Source organism: Anas platyrhynchos, chromosome 5, assembly GCF_047663525.1.
Source record: "Anas platyrhynchos isolate ZD024472 breed Pekin duck chromosome 5, IASCAAS_PekinDuck_T2T, whole genome shotgun sequence".
Lineage (NCBI taxonomy): Eukaryota > Metazoa > Chordata > Aves > Anseriformes > Anatidae > Anas > Anas platyrhynchos.
Genome location: NC_092591.1, coordinates 54613784 through 54641547, shown reverse-complemented (window position 1 = coordinate 54641547; position 27764 = coordinate 54613784). Strand labels below are relative to the sequence as shown.

General features: G+C 38.1%; 1 protein-coding gene across 9 annotated transcripts in view; it reads right to left on the bottom strand.

Moving 5' to 3' along the window:
- The window catches only part of NAV2 (neuron navigator 2), a 424692-nt gene that overhangs the window by 83657 nt on the left and 313271 nt on the right, over positions 1–27764 (bottom strand). For all 9 annotated transcript variants that reach the window (XM_072039124.1, XM_072039125.1, XM_027458933.3 and 6 more), the window contains 4 exons: positions 25238–25350; positions 21826–21934; positions 19678–20067; positions 5158–5280 (listed from right to left, as the gene is read on the bottom strand). In XM_072039124.1, the coding sequence (XP_071895225.1) occupies positions 5158–5280; positions 19678–20067; positions 21826–21934; positions 25238–25350 (735 nt within the window). The remainder of the gene's footprint in view (positions 1–5157; positions 5281–19677; positions 20068–21825; positions 21935–25237; positions 25351–27764) is intronic.

Sequence of the window (27764 nt, the reverse complement as noted above, 5' to 3'; positions counted from 1 at the left end):
CTCATTGCTTAACTTTGCAATTACTTTATGTAACCTAAAACCACTTTGGACTACTGGTTGTTAAAAGATTCCTTGGAAAATAAAAGTATTTGGTATTGTGATTCTAATCTGCAGATCCCAAGGCCATAAACTTCAAAGAATCTTTGCAATGTGAATTTCCTTGTTTCTGCGAGTCAGTTCTCAAGATAAACGTGGGATCTTTCAAAGACAAGAGAGATAGGTATCTATAGGTACCAAGGCACAACATTTATATATAGAAATGGTAGTATTTTTCCTGATTTAGTGTTAAAATCCAAACAGATGGTCAAGCAGAGATGATCTGTTGTCTGTGAATCTCACCAGTCGTGTGACTTTGCTATCAAGCAACTATACTTTGATATGTATTTACACGGGGCAGCGACTCACAGCCCAGACACAGTAAACAACGAATGACAAGGTGTTGGGTGCTTACTTTTTCATCTATTTTACCTTAAAGCCATCTGCAGATTTTTCCATTTTTTTCAATTTAGTATACATGGTCTTTATATAGGGGTGTTCTGCTGTCTTACCAAATTAAAAATGGGACAAGTAGAATTTATACATTACATTAATCATAACAATTGATGCAAGTACACTGTTGAGGCTTTCTAGAAATGAAGGAACTGGAGATTGATAGTGTAAGATCTTCTAGGTACAGAGATGACAGCTTGCAACCATCTTTCTTAGCTGAGGTCTCCTGAGGACTTCAAGGAACACAGGTACCCTTGCTCCTGACAGAAAGGAGATGCTCCCTCCACAAAGCCATCCATATAAAACCCCAGATGCATCTCCCTGTTATGCTCGAATCTCCCTGTTATGCTGGTTTACCGTGCAACTCCACAAACACTTATGTCAACGCCCCTGAGGGAGGAAGGCAGGAGGAGGAGATGCTGTGGGGGAAGGAGATGATGGGAATTCCAATGCCATTACAATACAAGAATATCTGCTTCTATGTCTTTTTATCAGAGTTGTGTCCGCCTGAAGTTTAAAACATAATAATCCAATCATGTTTTAACATGATAATCAAAGACTATCCAGTCTGTGTGTCTACTCCAGACACTTTCTTTATTTTTTTCTCTGTGGAACATGCTACCAGTGCTAGAGTAGCAAAACTACAGTAATAATGAGATAAATAATAAAGGGATAGAATTCCTAATGGATATTCTCTGAAAGAAGGATTTAAGTCCTCAACTGCAAAGCCGGGAATTGCAGACATCTTCATTTAGCTTTAGCTCCATAGTCTCAGTTAAGAGGAAAAACTGCAAACATATACTCAGTAATTAAAGGTGTCCTATTCTACCACAGAACTACGTAACAAAGGATATCTTAACAAAATTAAGCATTTTGGGTACATTTTTACATTTTTCCATCATCTACAATGCAGTAGTGCCTAGAAAGAAGAACACGTGATACAGTTTCTTCCATGACAGCCCTCAGCGTTTTGTCTATATTCATATGCTGTTTACAGTGAAATTTGATGCCTTCTAAAACCTGTAACATCTCCTCCTCTCCCCACTTTTCAGAACAGGACAATATTGTCCTGAACTTCATGACATGCGTCAGCTTGCTTTTCAGCTCTTCTGAAGTGTAACGCTGGTTCCCATGATTATCAAGGTAGTTCAACAATCTCCCTCCTGCCCTGAACACTAACCCATCTTTTCAATAATCTCGTGACTTTAACAGGATTCAAGATATTAAGTATCAGTTAGTCAATTTAAACACACTGCAGTTTAGGGGTTTTGCTGTATGAAAGAATGTGAAGCATTGGCTATTAATTGAGTCAAGAGACACATAAATAACCTTATTTTTAAAAAATGCAAAATTAAAGCAAAATATTACTCTGAAGTTATTTTGAAAGCCAGAATTTTTACCTTTTTTAGAAATTGCTATAGATGATAGTATCTGGAAAAAAAATAATCTGCATTCAATGACATTCACAGTGATATATTTATACTCTGCATGGGATGCCCTCTGGATTTCTGCTCCATTACTGTTTCACTTTCAGTTTTTCCTTCCTGTTTGTCTGTCTCCTCTCCTCCGTGTTCTCACCAGGGATTATCCAAGAATCTTGCCAAAAGCAGGAAATGCCACTGACTACCAGGAGCTGGTTTCAGTCACCAGTCCTCCTGACAGTTAACTGAATATGCTCTTGCTTTAACCGCAGAGCCGTAAGTATGATAAGACTGTCATTAAAGTCATTGTGACACAGAAACACTTTTAAAGAGCAGTTCAATCCTATCCACACTCAACAGCTGAGCTGTGTTTTTACCTCCAGATCACAAATGCTGTAGCTGCTGGAAGTACAAAGGCAATGTAATGTGATACCTGATGAGACAGCTCCTTGGAGTCAGAAGAGACTTTCAGAAGGACACACTGGGAAGACCTTTTTATGCCTTACACTCCTATGCAAAGGTCTGTAGTTCACACAACCGCAAATTAAACTACTGAAGTGAAACAATCCATGTGAATCATGCTTTGAAGTAGTTATTTAGGCACTCCATCACCGAGGCTTAAAAAAAATCGTAATCATACAGCCATTTCCTTAATAACAGCACTGAAGTTGATCTTTACAAGCTCACATCCATGAATAGAGTCTCCTGACCTATTTACAAAAATGTGATAAGTCAGCACAGGTCTCAATTATCTTATCTAATTAAGAAGTTACATAAGCAAGCAATTACAGAAAGTGTTACTCAAAACCAAGTTTCAAATTTCTTCCATCTTATTTGTATACATTTATAAACAAAGGTTGCATATATGACTGGAAGGGCAGAATTAAGTCTCAGATCAAGCAACTATGTGCCTTGCAATATGAAACAAACTTCAGATACCAGATGGTACGCACCATGTCCATATACATAGAAGACAAACCATAAGTGGCTAATTTAAAACCTCAAAAAAAAAAAATCACAAACCAAATAAAAGGGCATTCTTAATGCCTTTTTTCATTTAAAATGCCTTTGTTCCATGCAAACACAAATTGTCTTGAAGTGAATAAATAAGCTCAGCTGTGTTGTGCAATGATTCCATTAACCTTGCAATCAAGCGTTAAATTAAATTGCCTCATTTGGATTTCCCTGCTGCAGGGGAAAATATACCTTCTAAGGTCTGTGCTTTACATTGTCAGAGCCAATGAGTAAGAACTTTACAACTACACTTCTACAATTAATAACATAAGAAACTAAACAAGAAGGCGAACTGCAAAAATTCCTCTGATAACTTTTTAATGATTAACCTTATACCTAAAGGTTCACAGCCTTTCACACTCATTCTCCCATGCAATCAATTAACATCTGTTTTGAACAAGCTAAATTTAATCTTCGTATGTTTCTAGGTGTACCAATAAAGCAGCTCAGAACTCCTTATTGCCTCTCTTCACAGAATGAAAAAAGCAATTCATTACTGCACTTTTTTTTTTTATTTAACTCCTTTTCCTTATGCCAATTTTCACCCTGTAAAACTGCAGCTGAATCTAAGATTATTTTTTTTTCTTTTGTTTTGTTTAATTTACACATTATGATCACCCAGCAAACAAAGCGGAGCTATTTTTAAATTGCCCACTTATTGTCAGGAAACTCTGATCGTCTGCATAAGGTGAATAGGCTTGCATTCTAAACTGAAAAGACTAAATCAAATCTCATGTTGCAGCTAACTTGCCAGCTATACATAGTCTTTATTATGTGTAAGCCCCCTTTCCCCCCCAGTCCGAACTGAAAGAATTATTTTCCAAGCTGAAATAATTGACATTAACCATTAACTAGGGATTACATTTTACCATGTCACAATCCCATCCTAGGTGGAATATGTTTAAACATATGGATAATATCTCTTGTGGAACATATTTAATTGGTGCTTGTGAGTGGTGTCTTCAGGAAAGGAGATTAGTAAATAAAATGTGAATATAATTTATGTACCAAGAAAAGGTGCTGCAAGAGCAGAAACTGTTAGCCAGGGGATGAATGACTAGCTCTCCAGAATGCTCACTATTACTTAAACAATTATGCAGTTTATATTATACAAATTCTGTACTATAAAGCTGTGTTTTATATTAGGTTCTGTTAACGTGTCAATGTTCAGAAGCTGCAGCAACAGACAAGGATGATTTGTCTTCAGTTACATCACCAGGTGGCAATGTCTTCACCCACAGGCAGCCAGGAATGCTCTTGGCTGAGTACGGGTTTCAGGTTGCAAATTTCAGAAACAGATAGGAGCTCCTTAAAAATCTAGGCTATTTTGCAACTGGCGAGCATATGTTGACTTAATAATTGAAACCGAGCTGAGATCCTCTAAAAGCTTTTGGTTCTTTTATTGACATTTACCATCCCAATCTTTAGTAATGTCAAGAGAACACCAGAACAGTTAGAGCACGTTTCTTTGAAAACAAGGCCAGATTCTCCATCACTTGTCCTTGGTATCATGCCTTAGTCCATGTATTGCTATCAAAACGGTATCGGTCATATCAAACTACATTATGTAAACTACATTTATGTCCCTGGGAAGACCTCTGAATAACAAAACAAACAAACAAAACTTTTAGTTCAAAAACTGGTTCAAACCTTCAATTCAAAATCTGTTACTTAGGGTCACCTCGTGGAAGAAAAACAATACAGTTCACATACTACAACAGCAGTAACATTCATCAGGTTTTGTGTTTGAGAGGGAAAGAAGCAGCTATAGGCTGATACCATTAAAAGCAGAAGTATTTAACCCATCTGACTCAACTCCACCAGAATGTAGGTCTCATTACGGTCCATCTCCCTGCTTCCTGTATGATGACACTCCCATTATTTACGGATTTTTAATCTGCCTAATTGTTCATCTTTGGCCTTAACCATTCACACTGAATCACCGGGTTTTCTAATTTCATAAGCTAATAAAATAGAAGTTTTACATTTTCTTGTGTAAGTTCTGTGCACAAAAGCCCAGATGAAAATTCAACAAAGCAATCAGGAGACAAAGTTGGTATTTATCCTGACACTTCCATGAATGCATAGCCTAACATACTCTGGAGACGTTCATAGTCACGTATTCACTATCTGAATTTCTAAAGCTATTTCATCTTAGGGTTCTAATATGTATTAGATACAGCTTGAATTAAATGCACAATTATGTCCAAGCATTTGCTGGTTGATATCTTACCTGTCAGCATCTCCCAGTCCCAGAGAAGTGTTACGCTGCATCGTCTCCCGCACTGCAGCCATGCCATCGGGCAGCCGGTTTAGCCTTCGTGTGTAGAGGCCCAAACCACCATCCGTCATGTACCTTTAAAACAGCAAACGTCACATTCAGTAAAACACTAAAAATTTAAGATATTATTATGTCAAAAAATAATAATATCTTTTATTATAAATAATAATATCTTAATATCTTTTATTTTGTTAAAACTTTTAGATATCATTTTTATTATGAGGTGCCTCATAACCTTTCATATATTTTTAATTGTATATTGCATTTTCCCCACTTTTGAGTTGAGAATATTACTCAGAATATGAAGCAAGGAAAAGTTTATGCTTAACCATATATCTGAGATTTTTTTGCCCCCTCTCATCCTTCTCTGTTACATCTTCCACCCTCTCTCTTTAGTAAGAATTGGATTTTAACATAACTCTGACAAAGAAAGAACACCGAACTGTCATTAATGATGCCTAGATGGATGTAATTCAGTGTTTGTGAATGATATCATTACTTATGCCTTCGTGCCTAAAAACACATGGTTTAAACCATCCTGAAATATGTTGCGTGGTCCAAAACATCACGATGCATATATCAACCCTTTTACAAGTTGACTGCAAAAATCACAGTAAATTCACTCTTGATTTTGTCAGTGGTGCACGAGCAATTAATATCCCAAGATTTATTGTGAGAAATCAAAGCTCCAACATGAGATAACAGTATTTTTCAATATTGTTTTGGATCCTACATTTTTCTCTGTCGGCAACTGTGACTTGGAGACATTTGCATTTAACAAGTGTTATCCTTAGGTATTAAGAAGTGCACATTTCTTATTTTTTAGTTTAGACCAAAAAAAAAAAAAAATGTTAAGTGAACAGCGATGACAGTTGTTAGACAAGCATTGATAAATATTGTTCACCAGGAACAATTCCTTGCAATAATGCTGGCTGTGATATCCAGCACTTTTGCTGAAGTCTGTACCAATGCAGACAACAATAGGCATTATGCAACGTAACTTCAGGATGAGGTGGAAATTAAGAAAAGAATTAAGAATGGTACAACAACCCAGCACTTTGGTTTAGGATATTAATAAAATATTTTAATACATCAAGAAAATACTGAAATTATGAAGTTATTCCAGTCTATTCTTCTTTAACAACAAGCTGCACTACATCAATATCTCAACAACATTTTGTGGCCTTTCATGATAGTAAGATGTGAACAAGTTCAAAGCATCAAAGGAAAACAGGAGGACTTTTCTCTTGTTTTACCTTAAGTTCTAAAAATACTTCTAACCACAGATAAAGCCAAAATTGAAAGGCAATTCCCATTTGCCTCTCAAGATATTGGCACACACTGAGTTCTGTGCTACCACAAGCCATTTGTTAGCCCAGGTACATTTCCAGAAGCAGTCCTGACATCACCCAAACACACCATAAAAACTTCCAAAGTGCAGAGAGTGAAATAAGTGCACCAACTCCAACAGTACCATTGCTATCTCTGGCACACAGCTGGACACGTCACTTACCTCACTGAAGTTGAAAAGACTTTATCCTCTTAATCCTTTAGCCACTCTCCTGAGTGAAAGGACAGCAGCCCACAGAATAACATCCAGATACACAGGACATTGCCCTCTTTCTTAGAAAGGTACATAGCTTTTACCCTTGCAGTGAGACAGGCTCTTTCACAGCCAGAAAGGAAAGACACTCCTAGCTTCGGTCAGTAATGCCTCTACTGGCGAGAGGGAGAGCGCTAAAGCAGATAGCTGAAGCTTTGCTTCTGCATTTTTTCCACTACTTTCTTCACAGATGTTGCTGCAACAGATGTAGTTTACCGAAGTCAAACTCAATTACTACATTTAGAAAATTGGGATAGTAAAAAAGTCAATAAACCTTGCACAATCTGCTGCTTAGCATTTGAGTTAGATTTGTAAATCTGTACAGGGCCTTCCCTGGAACAAGCGAGGCATCCCTCTGGGGAGTTTAACAAAGAGGTTGCTAAGCTGGTGAAGTCAGCCCCCAGACTATTCTCTGTTCAGCAAATCTGTGGGGACAGGGTTCTCGGTACTCATAAACAAAGACTGTAAAAAGAGAGGGGAACAGCTCCTCTGTAACTTGTGTGGAATTTGCCTTAGGTTGTGCATTCTAACATTTGTTTGACATCGTTTATAAATACTTTATCATGGAAGAGCATTGTTGTTTGTTTTTTTCTTTTTTTCTTTTTTTGGTAAGCTAGTAAAATAAAAGGGAAAGAAAAGTGGAGCTTAAGACCATATCATTATACAAAGATGCAAACAGTGTTTTGCAAAAACATCTAATGTACATACGCTAATTGGTTTATTGCAGATACTTGCCTGCACATGAAACCTGTTTCTCTATGAACGCCCATTAAACACATACTAGAAAGAGCAGCTTTTAGCTTCACCCTTCTCTGGCGTATGACTAGTCCTTTGATAAAAAAAAAGATCAGCTACAGTTGAAATAGATTGTTCTCCATATTTATTACCCAGCATATGTTCAGTGAAACACATTACCCTTAAGAGTTGGTCATGCAGAAATCAATGGAAAGCTACTACCATCAACAGACTTCACACTCTGCGTGGTTTTAAAAATTCTTCAGTCTTATATAAGTCAATGGAAGCTGGGTGTCTTCAATGTCTTTGACATCTAGATCATGAGTGTTTTTCAAGTCAAGGCACCATAAAAAAGCACAGACGGCCCCTATCTTTTACCCATTATACCAACAGGCCAAGTTTCTTACATGCCAGGACAACACAAGACAGATATTGTATTCTGAAACAGGTTTGTGTAATCACAGGTTGAAAGCTTCACATTTTTTATTTTTATTTTTTTTTACTACACGCAATATCCTCTAACCAGAAATGTTTAACTCCAAAAAGATGACAAAAGCAGTAATACTTATTGTCCTGCTGACACTGAACGCTGAGGTCAAAGAACAAGGTACTGTAGGGAAAAACATGCTTAGAATAAAAGCTGCTTTAAAATTAGCAAGTTCTCTACTATCCATAAGATTCAAGAGAATCTGAATTCAAGATTATTCAAGAGAAGAGAGTTTAAAAGTTCTATATGAACGCCCATTAAGCAGGTACTGGAAAGTATTGGTGCCAAGTATCTCCAGCCATTGCTTTCTGTCAAACCTAAAACTGTCCTGTCTCTCAGAAGCCGTTTTGCTGTTATGAATACAACATCATTATTGCTATTTTGCCTTATGAGGATGGAGAATATAATTAAGGGATATTTTTTGAAAGACAATCTTAGAAGCTTTTGCTTGAGGCAGAATAAACCCCCAAAGTATCCTGTATGTGCATAACTCTAACAGTCCTCAGTGCTATCTGAATTTATCACCCCATCATACAAATATACTAGCCTCTAAAACAACCTTATGTATTTTGACTCAAGATGAAAAGGAAAACTTCAATCCCCATCTTGCGTTTGCAAAATTCCAAGCCTGTGAGAAGTCACATCACAGCCTAATTTGGACTGACATCACACGCAGCCCTCACTACACAATCTTTCTTCAGTCTGCAGAAGCCGTCTGTGCTAGGGCTGTGTCAGAATTCACCTCTGACAAAATCACTGAGCAGGGGGCATACCTAAATTTTGAGAGTTTGTTTTCCAATTTCACATGGCCTTCAACACTATTAGCAATACCTTCAGAATGATGCAGAATACAGGCAACGTTTTCCTTTAAATAGCTTCATCTCCTATGCAGTGATCCACTGCAGTCCGAACAATTGTAAAAGGTCAATTATCAATTAGGTTTCTTTTGAGTTTTCTTATTAAAAAGATATCAAATTTGTACTAAATGCCTTGCTAGTTTCATCAACTGTAAGAAATGTGCAAGCACACTTAGTTCAAAACCAAGCACTCTGAAGAATTTTTCTACCTACTCCGAAAGAAGGAAAAGTTTTAATACAGGATCTACGAAAAAGAGTAAAAAACAAACTCTGTGACTTTTAGACAGTTGGTAAATGCTTAAATATAGTTAATAGCTCGGATCTTTTAGGGATGGTACCAACAGACAATGGGGATGACTGCCTTTACTGAAGTCAAATATACTTCCATTTAATGAACGGACAATGAATGAGACAATAATTACATTGGTTAAAAGGAATTTCTAATCTTTCCAGGAATTAAGATTCATCCTCACACTTTTCATCAGCGAGGAAACAAAATTAACCAAACCTTCCTCTTTTACTATGGAAAGACTCAGGTTAAACAAGAGCAGTATTATGCACTTCTAACACACAACTGGAACTTGTATCACACTTTCTAGGTGACACTTTTTTCTTTAAGAAAGTGGCTTCCTGCCCAATATTGCAAGAATAAAATAATTTGCTGTGGAGTTCCCTGGACAACCTGAACTTCTCTTTTCTTTAGCCAAATACACTCTTTCAGTGCCTCTGAAATTTTGAATGCCACAGTAAGTCTTTCCAAGTGCAATATTTTTAGGTTACTTCTGATGCTGAAGTGATTTATTTCCCATTCCTGAAAGGCATGTACAGGAAACAGGAACAGGTTATTCCAGGGATCAGTAAAATCTAGCGGTCTGAGTCACTTGATTTCTCTCTGCACTCACTGAGGTATAGAGGAGAGCCAACAGCACACTTACTTTTATGGTCTGACAACTCTACCACTTCATATATATTCATTTTGCTCTAACATATGAATATGAATTTTCCAATTTTGCAAATAGATAGCCAAAGGACAGGCATTCTTTACTTAAGTATTAGGAAAAGAAGGAGCAGCCATTAAGTTAGCAGCACACAACAGACTGGGCAAGCCTACCCCGACCAAGCTCAGCATCACACTAGCTCCATAATCTTGAACCCTCAAGCAGGAGAGACGTAACACATCCCAAAACTGAAGCTGAGCCCGGAAGTCCAGGTGCTCCCACCTTTCCTCCTAAAAAGAAATGTTTGCCTAACTGCAGGATGACGGCAACCCCAAGTGTTCACTTTACTATGAGTGTGGTTTGAATTTTCCATCATGACTTAGGAATTCGACTGTGTGGTCTTTCTTGCCCCTGTGTTTTCACTCCCCAATCCCTTCCCATCCATTAGTCTTGCCTGGCCAATCTCTGCTATGATGCCCACTGTCAGCACAGTTCTTCATCTTCCTAGCCAAAGGGGTGAATATATTCCTGTCTACAAGCCCAGGCTATGTGTCTGGTTTAAGTTCCATTTTTTGATCCACGTGGATTTCAGTAAAGGCATTCAGTAATAGGATGAGGTCCTGAGCTTTCAGCTTGGCACTGCTAATACAAAGCCCAAAATCCCTAACATTTGATCCAAATATTACCTTTCAGGCTCAAAGAAGCACAAATGTGATGCTCATGGAATTTCCCTTCATTTTTAAGGCAGTGTGCAAGTTATAAATTTATAGACTTATACTTAATCATGACTACCTATAATTAACAAGCTAATGAATACACTAATTGTTTTGAAGATGCTCAAACCCAAAAAAATCGAAAACCAGAAAAAAAAACAACAAATGGCTTGTAGTCTCAAAAATCAGCAAAACTGCTGGGAAGAGGAAGACACCGTCTTCTGTAACAGGTAAGAAAAGAGAAATGAGTTTGTGCAAAACTCATTTCAAAACAAAACAAAAAAGTAAATATGTTTTAGCTTCCTAGCTTACTTGGAGAAACATCCCAACTGCAAAGCATTGGTAACACGAATGTTAGCTGCTTAATCACGCTGTCTCAGCTAGTCCAGAAGCAAAAGAAATTCATCTCCGTAACTATTTAATCCTCAGACCTTTTTCTGGGGAAAAAATACCTACAGAAAGAAGTAGGTTCTCTGTGAAATCCATACTTTTCTATTTTGGGATGTATTAAGACTGCCTCGTGTATAAGTCACTCAGCAGCCATCCTGTAACAACTTTTGGTCACTGCTGCCCAGGGCTCAACTTATTTCTCCGTGTCTTCTCAGCCAGGTCTCTCTTATAAGAAATCTGCAGGGCTGTTAACTATAAAACTTCCACTTGCAAAGGGAAGGAATTCCAAGCACAGCATAGCCTGTTAGGGACTTCAACGGTTGTTGCCACTATAGGTCAAATCTCATATCTGACCCCACATCTGTTCCCTCCAGGACACTGGCTTCTTATTAAGCTTCCGAACAAATTTGTTCCCTGTGGAATTAACAGTCTTAGGCAGATGTAGTTTAATAGAAGCTGTCAGTATGTGAGAGAAGAACATTAGAGAAAGAAAGCATCTTCCACATCACTGCATTCATTCCTGTTTCAGAGGAGACTCTTCTAGAGTACATTCCCAATACTGACTCAACCACCATCACTTTTGAAACTCACAAATCCAAGTCAGCCCACCCAGGTTACTTACTGAGAAGCATGAATTTATGGTAACTAGACTTTCAACAGGCAGAGTTATTAGACTAAGATTATATTGATATATATATATATATATATATATATATATTAGATTGATAAGTATTTTATATTACATGAAGTACAACATACATATTCAACTTACTTAATTTTACGTTCTCCTTTTTCACTTCAGTTTCTCCCCCCTTCTGCAGGCTATTTATGAGAACAAAGTGGGGGGTTATGGTGGGTTTACTTATGCCTCTTCATCTATCTTGGAAGTGAATGGCCCTTCAGAAATGAATGGAGCAGTGTATCTTGAAGGAAAACTCTTGGCTACGACCATGAGAAACTTCAAATGCCATTATTAATTATTAACAGTTCCCAAAGCGGGTTTCAAAGAGTCCAGATGATTAAAATATGTTTAAGAAGTTAGCAAGAACTGAGAAAATTCATGAGGAGACACTAGGACAGATCCTTCCACAACTTCACAGAGGAATTTCAGCAGTGACTGATGACTTGGCTAAGATACATTAGGACTTGGTTAGAGCCTTAGGACTTCATTAGGATTAGAAAAAAAATTTGCCCTCATAACAACCAACAAAAGCTTAATTATCTTTTAGGATGCAATCTTGTTTAACTACATTTATTGTTGTTTCCCACATTTTTCCTAAAACATATGTCTAATTCCAAACAGATTTATTTCAGTCTGCTGAGGCCATCAAGTTAATCCTAAATTGTGTGACTACGAGGCCGCAACTGAGAGTTGTGAGCATTGCCTGCGTGCTGGAGTTAGGCCACAGCAGATGTTAAACGTAGGGTCTACCTGTAGGCCTCTCTCTAGCACAAAGCCATAACTAGGATACCCAGGCTAAGGGTGAGCATCTCCAAAGGGTAATTCACAAAAAGTCTACACAGTGAGCACAGAGTACGCTGTGTGTGTCTGAATTCCCACCTCTCTGTAGAGCTTAATAGACCAAATTACAACAATGAGGTTGGTGCCTCCATTTCTTTAGGGTTCAAGGCCTGGAATCAATTCCTAATGGAAATTCCATGCAATATTGTTTGAAAGAAGACAGAAAGTAGGCTCTCCTGCTTCCATGTCTTTTACATCCTTCTCCACGGCTCTTGCTGGATGCAGGACTTACCTCTCGTCTGTATGTGATGATTGCAGACAAGCGAGGTAAGGTCTGAGAATGCGTTGCACATTACTCATCTCAGAGAACAATTCTTCAGGCCACTTGACTAACCTAACACTAACATGAGACTAAATGCTCTCCCGAGGATGGAAAAAGGGCATCAGCCATCCACCTCACTACAGCTGGGGCAGTGAAACCCGAATAGTTCACCTCGCTGGAAGGTTCACCCATGCAAAGGAGAGCACAGCCATTATAGCATTTGGAAGGAGGAAGGACAAAGTCCTGGGGTTCCAGCTCCCAGACAATTTCTAAAATTTACCCAATGATTCACGAACATGAAATGAACGACCCATCTTGGGAGAGTAGATCAGAGAGAGCAACTTTTCACTTCTGCTTCAGTGCCTTTGCCCAGTCAGGTTTGCTTCCTCTTAGAGCCACATTTAGAGAACAAAGCATACCTAATTGCATGACATGAGGCCCTAAGCCGGTCAAAATAAGGTAGACAAGACTGGAAAACTCCCAACAGGGCTGTCCTTTCAGGTGTGCAAATGGAAGTCTGGATGAAACAGGGGGATAGAAATCCATTTTTTAAGCTGGGACAATGATCCTACCTACTGAGCACAGCCTGCCGGCGTGGAGCAAGTCCAAGTTACACCAGAATCAGGCAGCTGCTGTATGTGGCTTTGCATATGCTGGTTTTGACTTAAATGCCTAAATCCTTTAAAGGATTTTAGGATTTCAGTGGAAAACATAGAAATGAATGACAGATTAAGGGATCCATTCCCCATCATCCTCTTTAATTTTGTTAGGGGAGTTGTGGTCGAAGAAAAATAACGAGGGAGCTGTTCTGTTGCTTCCCAGACTCTCAGCAGAGGTTGGGGAGCGCAGGAAGCGGCTCCCCAGAGTCTCCCAAGTGCTTTGCCTCCTCCCTCCAGAAGACTTGCATTGGCCAAGTGCGTATGCGTGCATCTCCCTCTGCTGGCTCAGCCCAGAGTCCGACCAGATTTTGTCCTTCAGAAGCTGTCCTTTTGCTCAAATCATAAAAACCTGCTGCCTCCAAAGCAGCAGTTCAAACAGGACGGAGATGTTTACTGCAGAAACAAGCACAGCGTGGGGTAATTGCTGTAACAGGTACTTGGGTACTCATTAACATTAGGACAGCATGTACAAAGAAGCATCAAATACCACACACCACAAACGATGAGTATTATATATGACCCAACATGGCCCGAGCATCATCCAGTAATGTGTGGCAATCTGGGGGTAGGGAAAAGGAGAACATCTGGTTATCAGCAGTTAGACACCCTCACTCCTGATGGCTATAAACACTGTCTTCTGCTTTCCAACTGAGTTACTAATATTTTTAGCAGTGTACCGACTAAAATGCTTGATTCCAGCTGATCTCTAAGGTTATGACTTTTTATGGCCTATAATGTCTTCCTATGCTGAATCCTAAATTGCAAGAGACGTGTTATGAGTGCATGTTATCTGAGATACTGTTTGTGATGATTAAACACTGTTTTGTTGACAGTTTTATTCAAACTAACACCAGAACTATTCCTGAATTAAGTGCAATATTTAACAATATTTTGAAAATATTATACAATATTAACAACACTTAAAATATATATTTTTTTTAGTATTTTGGCCATGCCTGCCCTAAAACTCTTTAAATACAGTTCTTGGGAAATGACTTACTTTGATTTAAACACTGCCACAGTTTTTTCTTTTCATTCTCATCGCACCACGACATCTATGATTTTAAAGCCTAAATCCTCTGAACCAGTTTCAACATAGTTTACTATCAATTCAGGAATCACGACTCCCCTAATAGCCTTTCACGTAAGTCAGAACTTCGACTTTGCTAAGCTGACTTCCTCATTAGCTGTGCTAATTATCCATTTACCAAATAAAGCTACTATTCTGCAATGTCAAAAGAATATAAAAAGCTAGTTCTAGTAAGACAGAAAGCAGTTCAAATAAGCGCTCTGCTCAGATGGGGAAAGAAGATGCAATAAGCCTCCTAATGGCTCTTGGTGGCGTTTAAGTGTTATAACCGTAAGGACTGCGTGTTGCCCAGTAATTGTACCAAGAGGAAACCTTATCATCAAAATCATGCTGTTTCAAGTGCAGTGGCCAGTATAATAAGTGACCCACTGCAACTCAAAGCATACAGAAAAAAAAAAAAAAGGAAAAAAAAAAAAGAGTTAACCACAGTGGCAAAGGTCAGAAAAGACTACAGCTAACATTCAGTCAGGGTACCAGGAGAACAAGTTCTTGCTCAGCTGCTCTGGCCTTCCAGCTAGCCACACATTGCCTGCAGCACCAACCAATTCTGCTGCAGAGAGCTTAGGAGGAAATGGTTTCTCTTAACTACTGCTACCAACAGCAAATTTCATTAGCAGCAAAATGCATCGTCCTTTCTTCTAAAACCTTAAACCCAAGCAAAGATCTGTTATGCCACACGAGCTTGGCACATGGAAAAGATGTTATCACCATTTGACTGATACATAATATAATATCAAGCAACTGAGGCACAAGAATCCTGAAAATGTCCAACACATTATTCAACATTTGGTGAAATAAATCCTCAATTTCCGCTCTTCATATTGAACTCTTTGTTGCTTCCTAATGGATACAACTACTAAAATTCAGCTTCTGAATTTTACAGAACTGTTTCAATGATGATTTTGGCTCATGTCAGTCTAGAGCAGACAGGCCTCTGAACCACCAAGATGATTTCTAGCTCAGCTTTTGTGAGATAAAGCCACCCTACAGTGGCCTGCTCTCCCTTTTAATTTCCCTTCATCTATATTCCATGTTCATTTGCTTGTAGTGCTTGCAGAAAGATCCCTATGGAGCATAAAGGCTTGAATAAACAAGAAGGAATGAAAATCCCATGAGCATCATGCACACAAACACATTATGCGGTTGTGGAAACAGGGGTCTGTAATGGGAACGTATCAGCCTCAAAGCATCAAACAAATGGGGAGATTAGTGAAATGGTGAAAAGGCTGGGCTACAATGTTCTCTCACCCACAACAGCAGCTGCACCTGAGGGAGGTCAGGGCAAGGAGAATTTCATAGGGCCCCTTAGCATCGTGTGCAGGCTGAGCCCTTCTGTCCTCAGCTAATAGCTGAAGGAACAGTTCACTGCTAGCCTTAATAAGTGAGGTATCAGAGCTGCTAAGTAACATTTCTAAACGCAACACACTCAGAAGAGTTATTTTAAATGGTCTGTGCACCAGCCTTAGCAGCTGAATCAGACAAACCTAATGTTTCTATTTTTCAGAAAACTGAACCAGACTTGAGGCCTCCCTCATCCTCCAGACTGCAGCTTCGTACCACGTACCTCCAACGTGCTGTCAGCAGCAGCTCTTTTGCCCCTCAAGGCAACAGCGAGGCCTTCCCCAAGGCAGATGCTGCCTCCAGGTACGTGTGCAGGACTGCTCACATCCCCTCTGCCTCCAAGTGCGGGCCCTAGGGTACTTGAGCTGTAAAACTAACACATCTATGTTTTTCTGGAAACGACGTTTCCATACAAAATTGTTTTGACAAGCGCTGTTTGCCAACCACAAGCCATTTCCTGAGAAAACGTGTGAAAAGCAATAATCAATATATCCACTCTGTTAATACTGCAGAGAAATCTGCACTTTAGGGTAAAGAAAGCAAGGTCAGAGGATTAATTAAATTAAAAGAAAACAATTTTAAAAGGCGTTTCTGACCAACAGCTCTGTTGTTCCATTCCAAGGACAGATAAAAAGGAAACAAACCCTGTATCTCATTAGAGACAACAGAGGGGAAAAAAGACAGAACACATATTGAAGTAGCTACTGGGAGATTGCAGTGGACAAAACCTTCTGAACCAACCCCCCAGAAAGGACTGAGTTAAACTCTCCACCTGGAATGAGTGTTTAACTGTCTGAAGTGGGCAGGTGAAACAGTCCTGGGCTTTGTGCTTTCCCTTTCTGATGAGGCTAGGGAGCCCCGAGATCAGCCTGCTGCAGAACCAAGCAAGGTGCGTGCTTACTTCCCTCCTTGCACAAATGCTAGTCCTGTTGCTTTGCCATTCTGTCCATATTTTAGCTTCTAAATTAAGACCGCGTCTCACCTTTGATCCACCACCTAAAGACCTTCTTAGTTTTAAGAGAGATTTTCTGCCTGTTTGGAAAAGATACTCTTTCGAACCCTATGAAATCAACCCTAATGTATGCCAGAGCTCTGCTTGAGCAGACTTACTAAAGGAGGCCAAATGAAACTTCCCATGACCCAGTACATTTCAGAGAAAGCATCAGGATTATAGGGCTAAAATAGTTTATCTTGGCTATTGGATTTATTTTGGCTGTAACAAATATTTTGGCTTCCTTCCCTATCAGTTTGCCAATGAAAACACAGATCCAAGGTTTTCAGACTACAGCACTGAAGCAATTCTGAAAATGACAAAGTGAAACATATACCAGCTAATAAAGAGCTATTCATGATATAAATGCCCTCTTGTGCTGTTTTCTGCATACTGTAACTCAGCTTCTGAAAATATTGGACATGTTTGCCCTAACACTGATCTCAGAGATTCATTCCACAGCAAGTCACACTGATGCTTTCTTCACGAGCAGCCTCTCTGATTTTGAAGTGGTGTATTTTTCCTCTCCCACAAAGACACAGTGCTACCCTATTTTTATTACCATGGATAACCTGAAGATAACTCATGGAACAGGCTACCAAAACATCTGTTTATACCGCATAATTCAGCATTATTAGGTGTCAGTGAGATTCACCACAGGTAACGCCCTCACCTTTTAGACAGAAAGTTTATCTCTCTCAATTGATTTGGGGATTATATCCAACGCTGTTATTGCAATTCAATCCTGCAGTAGTCCCTTGTCAAGAAACGTGCACATACGATTACTCTCCACAGACAATCTAACCCCAGCGTTTTGAGGCTGCTTTTAGGAATGCTCCCTATAAATGCTCACCAGTGCAACAATGAGAAGCTCTCCAAACTGCCCAAACTTCAAGCACTACTGACAATCTGAAAATGAAGCTGAGTCTTTCTGACTATGGATTGACCTGTAATACAGATTTTGCCCTTGGAACTTAGTCAGTGATTACAATAACGGTCTATAAATAAATAAACTAACCCACATTATCTAGCAGCATAGGCTTTTGCAGCTGAAGGCAACAGCTATTGAAAAGAAAAATGTATTTGTACACACAGCCATTCTTGTCCTGAGAACTTGACATTGAGATTATTGTTTATCAATCTGTGGCTAGTTGTATAGGTCAAAAGTGGAAAATTATCTACCCTCTTCAAAAACTAGTGGGAAATGAAGTACTCTGATTCATATTCTTTCTCTATCAGTTAAAGATGTTCTAATGTTTAAAGCAAGGGGTGAGTTGCTTTTGAGCATGACTGTTCTGCTAAATGTTATATTCACCAACTGTTGGCATTTAACGCTCTGCTTTGATACATTGCTTCAGTGACAGAGGTACTAACTGGCAGAAACATTTTATTACGTTATGAGTCCCTTATAACCTGAATCTAAATCATTCTTGTATTTGCAGACTTTGTAGACTTCCATTTTATACTCTACAGAATGACCAAGTAGTCACAGAAAAGGAAATGATAGACAGAGACGAGTGAAGCCGCAGATTTCTCTGGAAATATCATTCATAACAGCTTTCTTATTATTCCCTTTCCCTCAACCTGGAATCTGAACTTTATACACTGACTGAAGTGTCGGTCTTGACTGGGGCTCCTATAGCATATGAACAGCAGATGCCCGAGATGACACAATTCTTCCAGGGATGCTTCTTCGTTCATCCTTGGTGTTTTACAGAAACCATGTAGCTACTCAGAATTTATTTGCATTTTGAGACCAAAATTACAGCCACAAGTTTGAATAAAACTCACACACCAGAGGAACAGCAATCGCTGTTACTACAATAAACATCACAAAACTCAGGTTGATTCATTTTATAAAAACAAACCATTTTAGCTATACAATGTGTTATTAATGTAGTAACAGTTACAGCAGCAGTGAAATAGATTTTTTTTTTCACTGGCTTCTGTACTATATGCTTCTTGAAATAAGAACTAAAAACTGAGTCTGACTTTTCAATTTGAAAACATTGACAGATTCAGAAAGGACAGAATGCAGGCAGGTTTCTGGTTGCTTCCCACTTAAATTAGTGCCAATGAAGCAGCTGCATTCCAGCTTTCTGTTTCAAGAAGAGGCACTAAGTCTTCCAAATAAGCCAATGCAACAGTCAGTGGCACTTCAGAAAAGAAAAGCATGCAAGGTGGCTAGAGAGGGAAAAGGCTACCACAAAAGTAAATATGCCATCTACACCTCCAAGATAATTTTTAAATTTAGCGTAATGCTGTATTTAACCTAAGAAATAATAACTAAACTTCCTAGAATTAATTGAATACTGACTTTGGACCAAAGAACAAATGCTTTTTTTCCAGTCAAATCAAACATTAAATGTTGTCATAAAACCTTGATAATAATTTTCTCAGTTCATACTTCTGCACATTCACTTGCTCATTAGACTATTTTGCATGTACACCTTTTTTTGCTCTATTTTACCCTACATAACGAGGTATATACTGATTTCAGTCGCATGAACTCTCTCCTTAAATGTTCTGTCAGCAAAAGGATCCAGTGAGTGAAGAAAATGCCTCACTCTCTCCATCTTGTGGTTGTAAATGAGCGTTGCAACATGTGTCATACTTTGCACAATGACCCTGGTTCGGGAAAACAATTATGTGCACATACTTATATATAGGAGTATTATATATAATTTTAAACATACACTTAAATCGTGTCCTTAGATTGCACTGACTAAATTAACTGTTGTAAATATGCTGTCCTTCTAAATGCTTATTAAATCCGTCTTTGTGGTTGTTTTATTTATTTTTCAAATAGTCACAGGGAACAGTCTCATTTAACACAACGCAAAAATCACATGTAGTACTTCAGAACAGAAGTAAAGGCACTTACCCACTTGTGATGTCATCAGTCCTGATATTCTTGCCCAAAACATCTCCATCGCTCATATAGCCGGTGGCATCCATGGTGATGCCTTCCAGATCTATTTCGTCACTTCCCTTGTCTGAGATGTCCACATGGCAGACATTACTACCGCGGGTAGCTAGCTGTCTCCGCAAAGGTGCTGAATACATGTAACGTCCTGACTCCGTGTTAATGAAGCGGCTGGCGTTCCCTCTCGGAGGATACCCGTTTCCCATTGATGGAGCATCACCTGCCTGCAGGCGGGGGCTGGACTGCCCCAGTCTCCACGATAAGGGGGTCGGTCGTCCTGTCAAGCTGAGAATGCTGCGACCACTTATCTCGGTAGTGACATTGGTGTCAAATGTAGTTTCCAACGTGCTAAAACAAACAAACAAGCAAACAAAAAAATCATGTAATTAAATATGGAGTGGTCTATGGAGCATGCACCTTCAGGTGATGTTACACAAAAACTGCTATAGTCTGAATACTTGCTAAATTTAAAATAAGTAACAGCACAAACAGAATTCACTTGCTACAAAGCTTTGAGAGGCTGGTCCATTCCTCCAACACCATTCTTAATAATAATTTTGCACCCTGGCCACCTAGTGTTCAAAGTATATGACAGAGGACTTAAGGAATTTTTTAATGCATTATCCATAGTATCCAAGTGTAATTTTTTCACATTCAGTCACATATAACCCTATTTTACCATGGTTTTGCCACTCCAGGCAAGGGAGTCAATATTCAGCTGACTAAAGGAATACCGATTCACGTACTATTTTTCAGATAAATTTTCTTTTTTTGACTATATTCATGACAAAGTCCTAATGCTCAGGGGATGCATCCAGCATCAAGATAAGAGATATATCTACACTGAGGAAAGGGCTAAATGAAGAAATAAGAAGAAAAGCAAAACTAATTTATTTTTCAAAGTATATTTTATGTATTAGTGAACTGAATACATTTTTCTGAATATTGATAATGTTTACATAGAACTCTGGTTATGAAAGCATTTCAGATCAGTCTACAAATACAGTTTTTGACAAGCACCACTATATTAAATCTTCTGTTTGCATCTCTGAGCAAGTGAATATGTTGCATACCTTTGAAGAGTAATACTACTATGGTCTACATGTCTTATTCCTAATCCATACCTACAAATTGTCTTACTCACATGAACTCCACTTTTTGTTCCCACTCAACTAACATAGCATTACATTTTTATTATTATTACTGTGGATATTTTTAAAACAAGCAACATTACACTATTTCCAATATAGTGTTAAATAAACATTGCAAAAAACTAAGTGTCCTACAGTTATAGGAATTAAATTCTAACGAGTTATCACATTCATTAAAAAATGAAAAGAGAAATAGATATATTGGGAGTTTATTTTTGCAAGCTCCGGCTCAATTTGAGATACAAAGCCAAAGCACAAAGTGTCCATCCAATGAACTCAAGCAGGGCTGAAGTCCATAAGGCACCAAGTACTGCATAGGACCCTGACCTCATTAGGAGCCAGCATCTTACTGTCCCAAGACTTCAGCTGAACACTGAAAAGATTCAAGTCACAGAATGTTTAAATGTATTAACAATCTTTGTTTATTTAAAACATATTTTAAATACTGATGGAGATTTCTAAACACTGCTTAAAAAAAAAGTTATATACATGGATGACTAATAATATCAGAAAAATTGTTTGTCCAAAGATAGGTCAGGAATTCAAGTTATGCACTTTTTCAAGTGGGTCAGGCACAGTTCACCTGCTTGTTTAAACAAAATATTACACACTGGGGTAAAAGTGATGTGATGCATTGAAGTTGTTCAAGGATAAGATGAAGAAATATTTTAAACAGTAACCTATGTTCAAACATCACCTAGGGCATTTAACTAGCACTGCTTATTCTCCACCTTTGCTTTTATATACAACCTGCCACCATCAGTTCCTCATCCTAGAGCTGATAATCCATAAGCAGTGAACACAGTTCAAAATTCATGCTTTAAAGGTCAAGTGAAAGATCGGTATCTTCCACTGTCAGCGTTAATCTTTTTTCAAGGATGCAACTTGGCTAGATCTAACAGATGCAAAGGACACAATGATTTGCATTTTCTCATAAATAAAGGTATGCTATTACCTGTGAGTGACCTGGGTTCCCCGCAGACTGGACATTGTTTCCTCTAAGTTCTGTCGAAGATCGGCAATGTTTTTCACAGTTCGTAATCGTCGAGTTTCTGGATCCTCTCCTAAAGGAAAAATAAGCCATTAGAAAGGACAAAGTAGGAAACAGCACAAAACCTAACTGTTATCTTTGCCTGAATCTGTCTCAAATATGGTTTTCTGACACATAACGCTCTAAACTGGTTATGATACAGATACCATTCACCTACAGCAGGCAGTGCCATTGAAGCAGACGGACAGCATCAGTTCAGTGTTGTTAACTTCACAGGCTTCCTTTGCACCAGATGTTTCTGCACTGTCATTTCCCCATATGGCCCAATTTAAATCCTGGTTAACTTTCAACCTCATTAGAAAATGTACTCCATCAATACCATCATTTCCCTCCCCTACATTGACACAGTTAACATTAACCTGACACAGCCAGATTCTCCAATGCTGTATTTTCACTAGAACAACTTTTTCCCATTCCAAATACCTCTCATTCTACAGCCACAGCTTTCCAGTGACCTAAATTCTGTTGACTGTGTGCTCCACGCTGAATGACTTTTTGGGTTAAAAAGCTGAAGATTTTGCTTGTCCCCATCACAACAGAGTTATCATTACATAAATGGGTTACATGACACAAATCTGGGGGATGAGTTTTACTTTCCTTGGCATTTAGAAACTACATTCTTCAAATAACTTGTTCTAAAACATATTTTTGTCCTGCTCTTTAACTCCAAAGTAAGAGTTTATACATATGAAAAAATCCTCCTAGTGTCTCAGCATAATTTATTTTTTTTGCTCTCAGCTCTCAATTAAGAAATTCTTTGGTTGCTAACTCAGATGAGCTTTATGTAGTTATATCTTCTAAGAGGTTGAAGAGAAGTGACTTCTGATTTCTAGTAGTGCCAACAGTCTGTAAGCTGAATGCTGAAACCAAAAACCTCCCAAAAGCCATCTGAAAATTTTTGGTGGTCATAGAAGGGAAAGATTTCATTTTAAAGGGTTTATAGCTCACAACTTCAGGAAATATTACTGCAAATTTAAATCTTTTTACACTTTGTATTAGCCATCTCTGCACAAGTAATGCATTTTTAAGCTGCCAGGATACTGTTAATCCACATAGTAGCTAGTTTACATGGCCATCTACGTATTACACACATCAGAAGTGTTAAGGAACTGATAAATTAGCTTTTAACTTTCTGCCATTGGAGCTTCCCACATTCTTTGCTTTAAACTTCACATTGCTGAACGATGCTGGATTGGAAAGGCCAAGTCACATAGTCCTACTTGCAGAGCAGTGTAAAACAAATCAGTTACCGAAGTGTTGGAGTCCTGACTACAAGGAACTACCAAGGGAGGGAAGATAGATTTTTACGCTTACATACTCACCAGCCGTTCTGAGACAAACAACAATGGCTCAGTTAGCGTCCATGTGAGCATTTTTTATGGGCCTCTACTCCCTAGGAAATAACCTAACAATAAATTCCACTTAGGCCAAATGATCAAATAATTATGATCTGGCTCGATTGGAAATAGCCGTCTAACAAGATAGATTCCTTTAGCCACCGGGTCTCTGGACAGAAAACATTTTCTACACTCATGGACCTACAAATCATTGCAGTAAAGAACATAAAATATTTATAGGCCTTTAGCCTAGCAAAGGTCAGAGTGCTCTTTTACAGATCATTTCTCTCATAGATAAAAAGACAGAGTAAGTGACTTCTTAAGTGAATGTACATGAGACTCAGTGCAGGTAAATTAATTTCTACTGAGATCACTTATCTAAATTGATATTAATTTTTAACTTAAATGATGTTCAATTACTTAAACTATAGACAGACGTTGGATAGTTGCACTAAAACTTAATTATCAAAACACTTAGCTCTTCATAATAGGGAACATCCTTAAACTACTCAGCTTCCAGTTTTCCCTACCTGTACTCTTTTGTTTTACATATGCTTTTAAATTGAAAGTACCAACAGCTCCTACGCAGGGCAAGAAGGAATCTGTTACTTATTTCTTCTTATTTATTTGGGTTGAGAGACCATTTTGTTTTGCTTGCTCATTTTCCCTTAAGACTCCTTTATTGACTGCTGCTGTCTGTGGAGTTTGGCTACGCACAGCTGGCTTTTGCATCTCCACTGCTTGAGGTTGTCATGTCATCTGCCATTTTTGGATCCCTAACTTACATATTCTACTTGAATATGTGTTTACGTAACATCTGTCATCAAAGACTAAAGACCTTCTGTGATCTATAAACATTTCCCAGTTTACAAGGTGAAATAGACTTAGGCTAGGCAATACAATGATTAAGAGGTAATATTAAAAATGCTTAAGAAGCTGGACACCGTGTTTCATACTTTAAACTGGCTCACTTATTTAAGTAAGAAACTTAAATGTTCTCAACGATTTTATCCCTTGTGCCATTTATTTGTCTATTTATTTTTTAATACACCTATATATAAAACAGATACATTCACTGATGCATTTCTGCAGCCATTTTCCTCACCAATGACTCTGCATATGCTGATGACAAAGGTGAGAAGCATGCACAGGTATAAACATGGTGCTGACAGAATATGTAATGCAATATGCAATTAATCCAGTTGTGAAACTTACAGCCACATGACTTTCCAAGCAGGATAAACAGTTTCAAAACTCACATTAAACTGGAAGACATCAAGAGTAACTAGATGAAAAAAATTGGGATATTCTATTGACGAGACTTTGATGACTTTTAAAGTTGTTCTATTGATGACTTAAAAATACAATGTAGACCCGTAATAGAAGACGGTTGTTAAAAATTGCTTTGTTATCATGGGTAAGCTTAAAAATTATTCCTCATTATCAAATACTTCCTATGGTAGCAGTAATTCTAGATAAGCATTCAAAATACTTTCTAACTTCGATTGCTATATTGTAATCATTATATATGATTGCTAGTATTCTAATCACAATCGATTTGTGCATGCTAGACACAGTAAACTGTGTCTAGTTGGATTTGTCAGAAGCTGGATTTTGGTCTCTTATTGCTGTAAACATCACTTTTGGAATTGATCAGATTCATGTGAGTGAATGTTGGGATTCCTCAAAATCTTTAAAGAAATCAAAAAATCAAGAAAATTAAGTTAATGTCTTCTGTAAGCACTGAAGCAAAAGATAAAAAAAAAAAAAAAGCCTTTTTTTTTTTTGTGAATACTAAAGGTTTTCATTTATAGCTTAATCCTAAACAGTGCTGCACATGTTCCAGAAGACATTAAGCACCCAGAATGCCTAATGATTCCAAAAAATATAGGGGACACACCACTACACCATTTCAGACTTGCTTCAGCCCATTCTTACTTAACTGAAACAGAGTTATTAAGTTATCTTGCAAGACATACCTGAGAGGTCTTCAAGAGCAGGCTGTCCAGTTTTGACATAAAGAGCAGAATCCATGCCGACCCCTCCTGTGCTGGCCTCGGCTGTTACGTTCCCTTCATTGTCTGTCTGTGATCTGAATAGCAAAACAAAACAGAGATGTGCAGTCACTCTCCATCAAAAGTATCTCAAGTATAGCAACTAGACAATTGCACCTGCCATCAGCCACTCTGTCCCTCTCTCCAGAATAGACCAGCAGACTGATTTTACATAATTCATTAGTCCCATGTTGAACTACGTCCTAGAAATGGAAGCAAGCACTCAGCTGTAAAAAAAATAAAAAATTCATAGTCATACATAGGCTTCACAGCTCCTCAGATACGGTCCTAAGAAACTTGGATTTCCAGATAAATTTTAATTATCAATAACATAACCTGTTATGACTAATCAGATCCTCTCTAATAATCTGTTTTACATAAACACAAAGCAGGTAGCGTGTGATGGCATGTTAAGCTCCTGCTGATTTCTCTTCAGTAACTGGTAATGACGCTCGTTTTTATTTTAAAATAAATGCTTGGGTAACACCAACTTCAAACACCGATTTTTAATCTGACATGGTGGCTGTTGTGTAATAAAAAGTGATATGGTGAGAATCTGTTGTCAGATTTAAATAATGCATCTTGGGTCATTTCATTTTACTAGTTGTGCTGTGTTTTGCTCTTATAGCCACATCCACAAGCCGCTGGAAATTCTCATGCCCAAAGAATAAGTGCTGTACAAAAGAGAAGACACAGCAGGCAATTATTACTCTTAATTTCAGGCAATACTCTTAATTTCAGTTGACCTTATGCAAAATGTAGAGAGCTGTCATATCTTTTGCTAAAAAATTAACGAAACAAAAAGTCTATTGGCAGCTGAAAAGTTTAGATTAAAGCAGCCTTAACTGATAGCTGAGAAAAATGGAGATTACAACTTCCATGTACAAGTACAGCTATGGCACTTTGTATTCATTTTCCTTCCTCACAACTTATGCCAAGCTGCAGATCCACGTTAAGAAATCCACCATAGCTGTGAATACAGGGACAGGGAGGTTAGCTGAGACAGCGAAGGCCTCCACAATTAGCAGCCAGGATTCCCAGGTTCAGTCTTCAACAACCCATTCATATGGCAGAATCACAGAGTAACAAGGATGTAAATACCTCCCTGCAACTGCATTTTGCAGATTACTAAAAAAAGCATCTGAATACCACGTTGATATCAATATAATTTCATTTTCCTCTTTCTTTTTGAAAGCCAGCAAGATTATACAGTTAGGATGGTTTCCTCAAATGCTGTATTGTAAAGACTATTTTTTCAATTTCTCAGCATTTACTCCAGGTGCCAATATGTAGTTTAATTCCTGCTTTTCTTTTTTTTTTTTTCTTTTTCTTTTTTTTTTTTTGAAAAGGTCAAATAAATATTGCCTAGAGTTTATCAGAATGTTTGGATTATGAAAAACATATGGTTTGCACCTGCTTTACACTTCACATGATCTTATCTATATTCAATTTACCTAAGATGAACACCAAGAAGAGTGCTTTTTTACTTTACCTATTGATAGGATGTTGTAGAGATAAACATAACTAGCCAGAGCATCATAAACATATTTTTGCAGATTACGAGGGATAAACAATAAAGCAATCAGTTTGTAACCACAAAAATATATTTAATTCTAGATTACAACTGTACAGTTGCACTGGCAATTTTCACCTCTGAACACATTTCCAAAACCTGACCTTAGTAGAACCCATCAGCCAAAGAAGCGGTACTAATGGTGATGTGTACAGATGAAAGCAAGAGCAAGAAAAATCCAAAACGTGTAATATAGATACAAGTTTTAGGGTAATTTTTTCCAACTGGTTCATTTTCATGCAACTACATATAAGACACCTGGCATTTTATTCTATAGACATGCAGATAACACTTAAGAGATCAGAAGACTCAAGGGTCATTCTTCCCATTTTGCCTTCCTACATCGGCCTGAGCAATCATTTTGCATCCCTCTCTTTCAGGTTCATTTCACTCTTATTTAAAAATTTAATTTCACTTTAAAAAAAAAAGCATGGCCAACCATTCTTATACTACAACTGCCAAGAGATCAAAGGGAAAAAGCCTGTAGTATAACTGAAGCACTACAGAAAGGAGTGACAAAGATGGCCAAAAGGGTATGAACATCACTACAAGTAGCAACTAGGCAGGCTAGAAAAGATCCATCTTAAGGGATGGAGGGATGTGATAGAGGCCTACAAAATCATGAGCAGCGTGAAGATGACTAAGACAGAATAACTGCTTGCAGTCTCTTCCTATGAAGGAGTTAAGGGTTGTCAAAGGAAACTAGGAGATAACTGTCAAAAACAAAACCTAAGTATCAGACTCAAGAATTTCTTCTGTCACTGACAGGTTTGGGAACATATTTTCAGAAAGCTTCTTTATTCTCTTCCTTCTAATTACTCTTCCCAGCGTGTCCTCTATTGCCATTGTCACACAGAAGATGCTGGACTAGATGGAGGT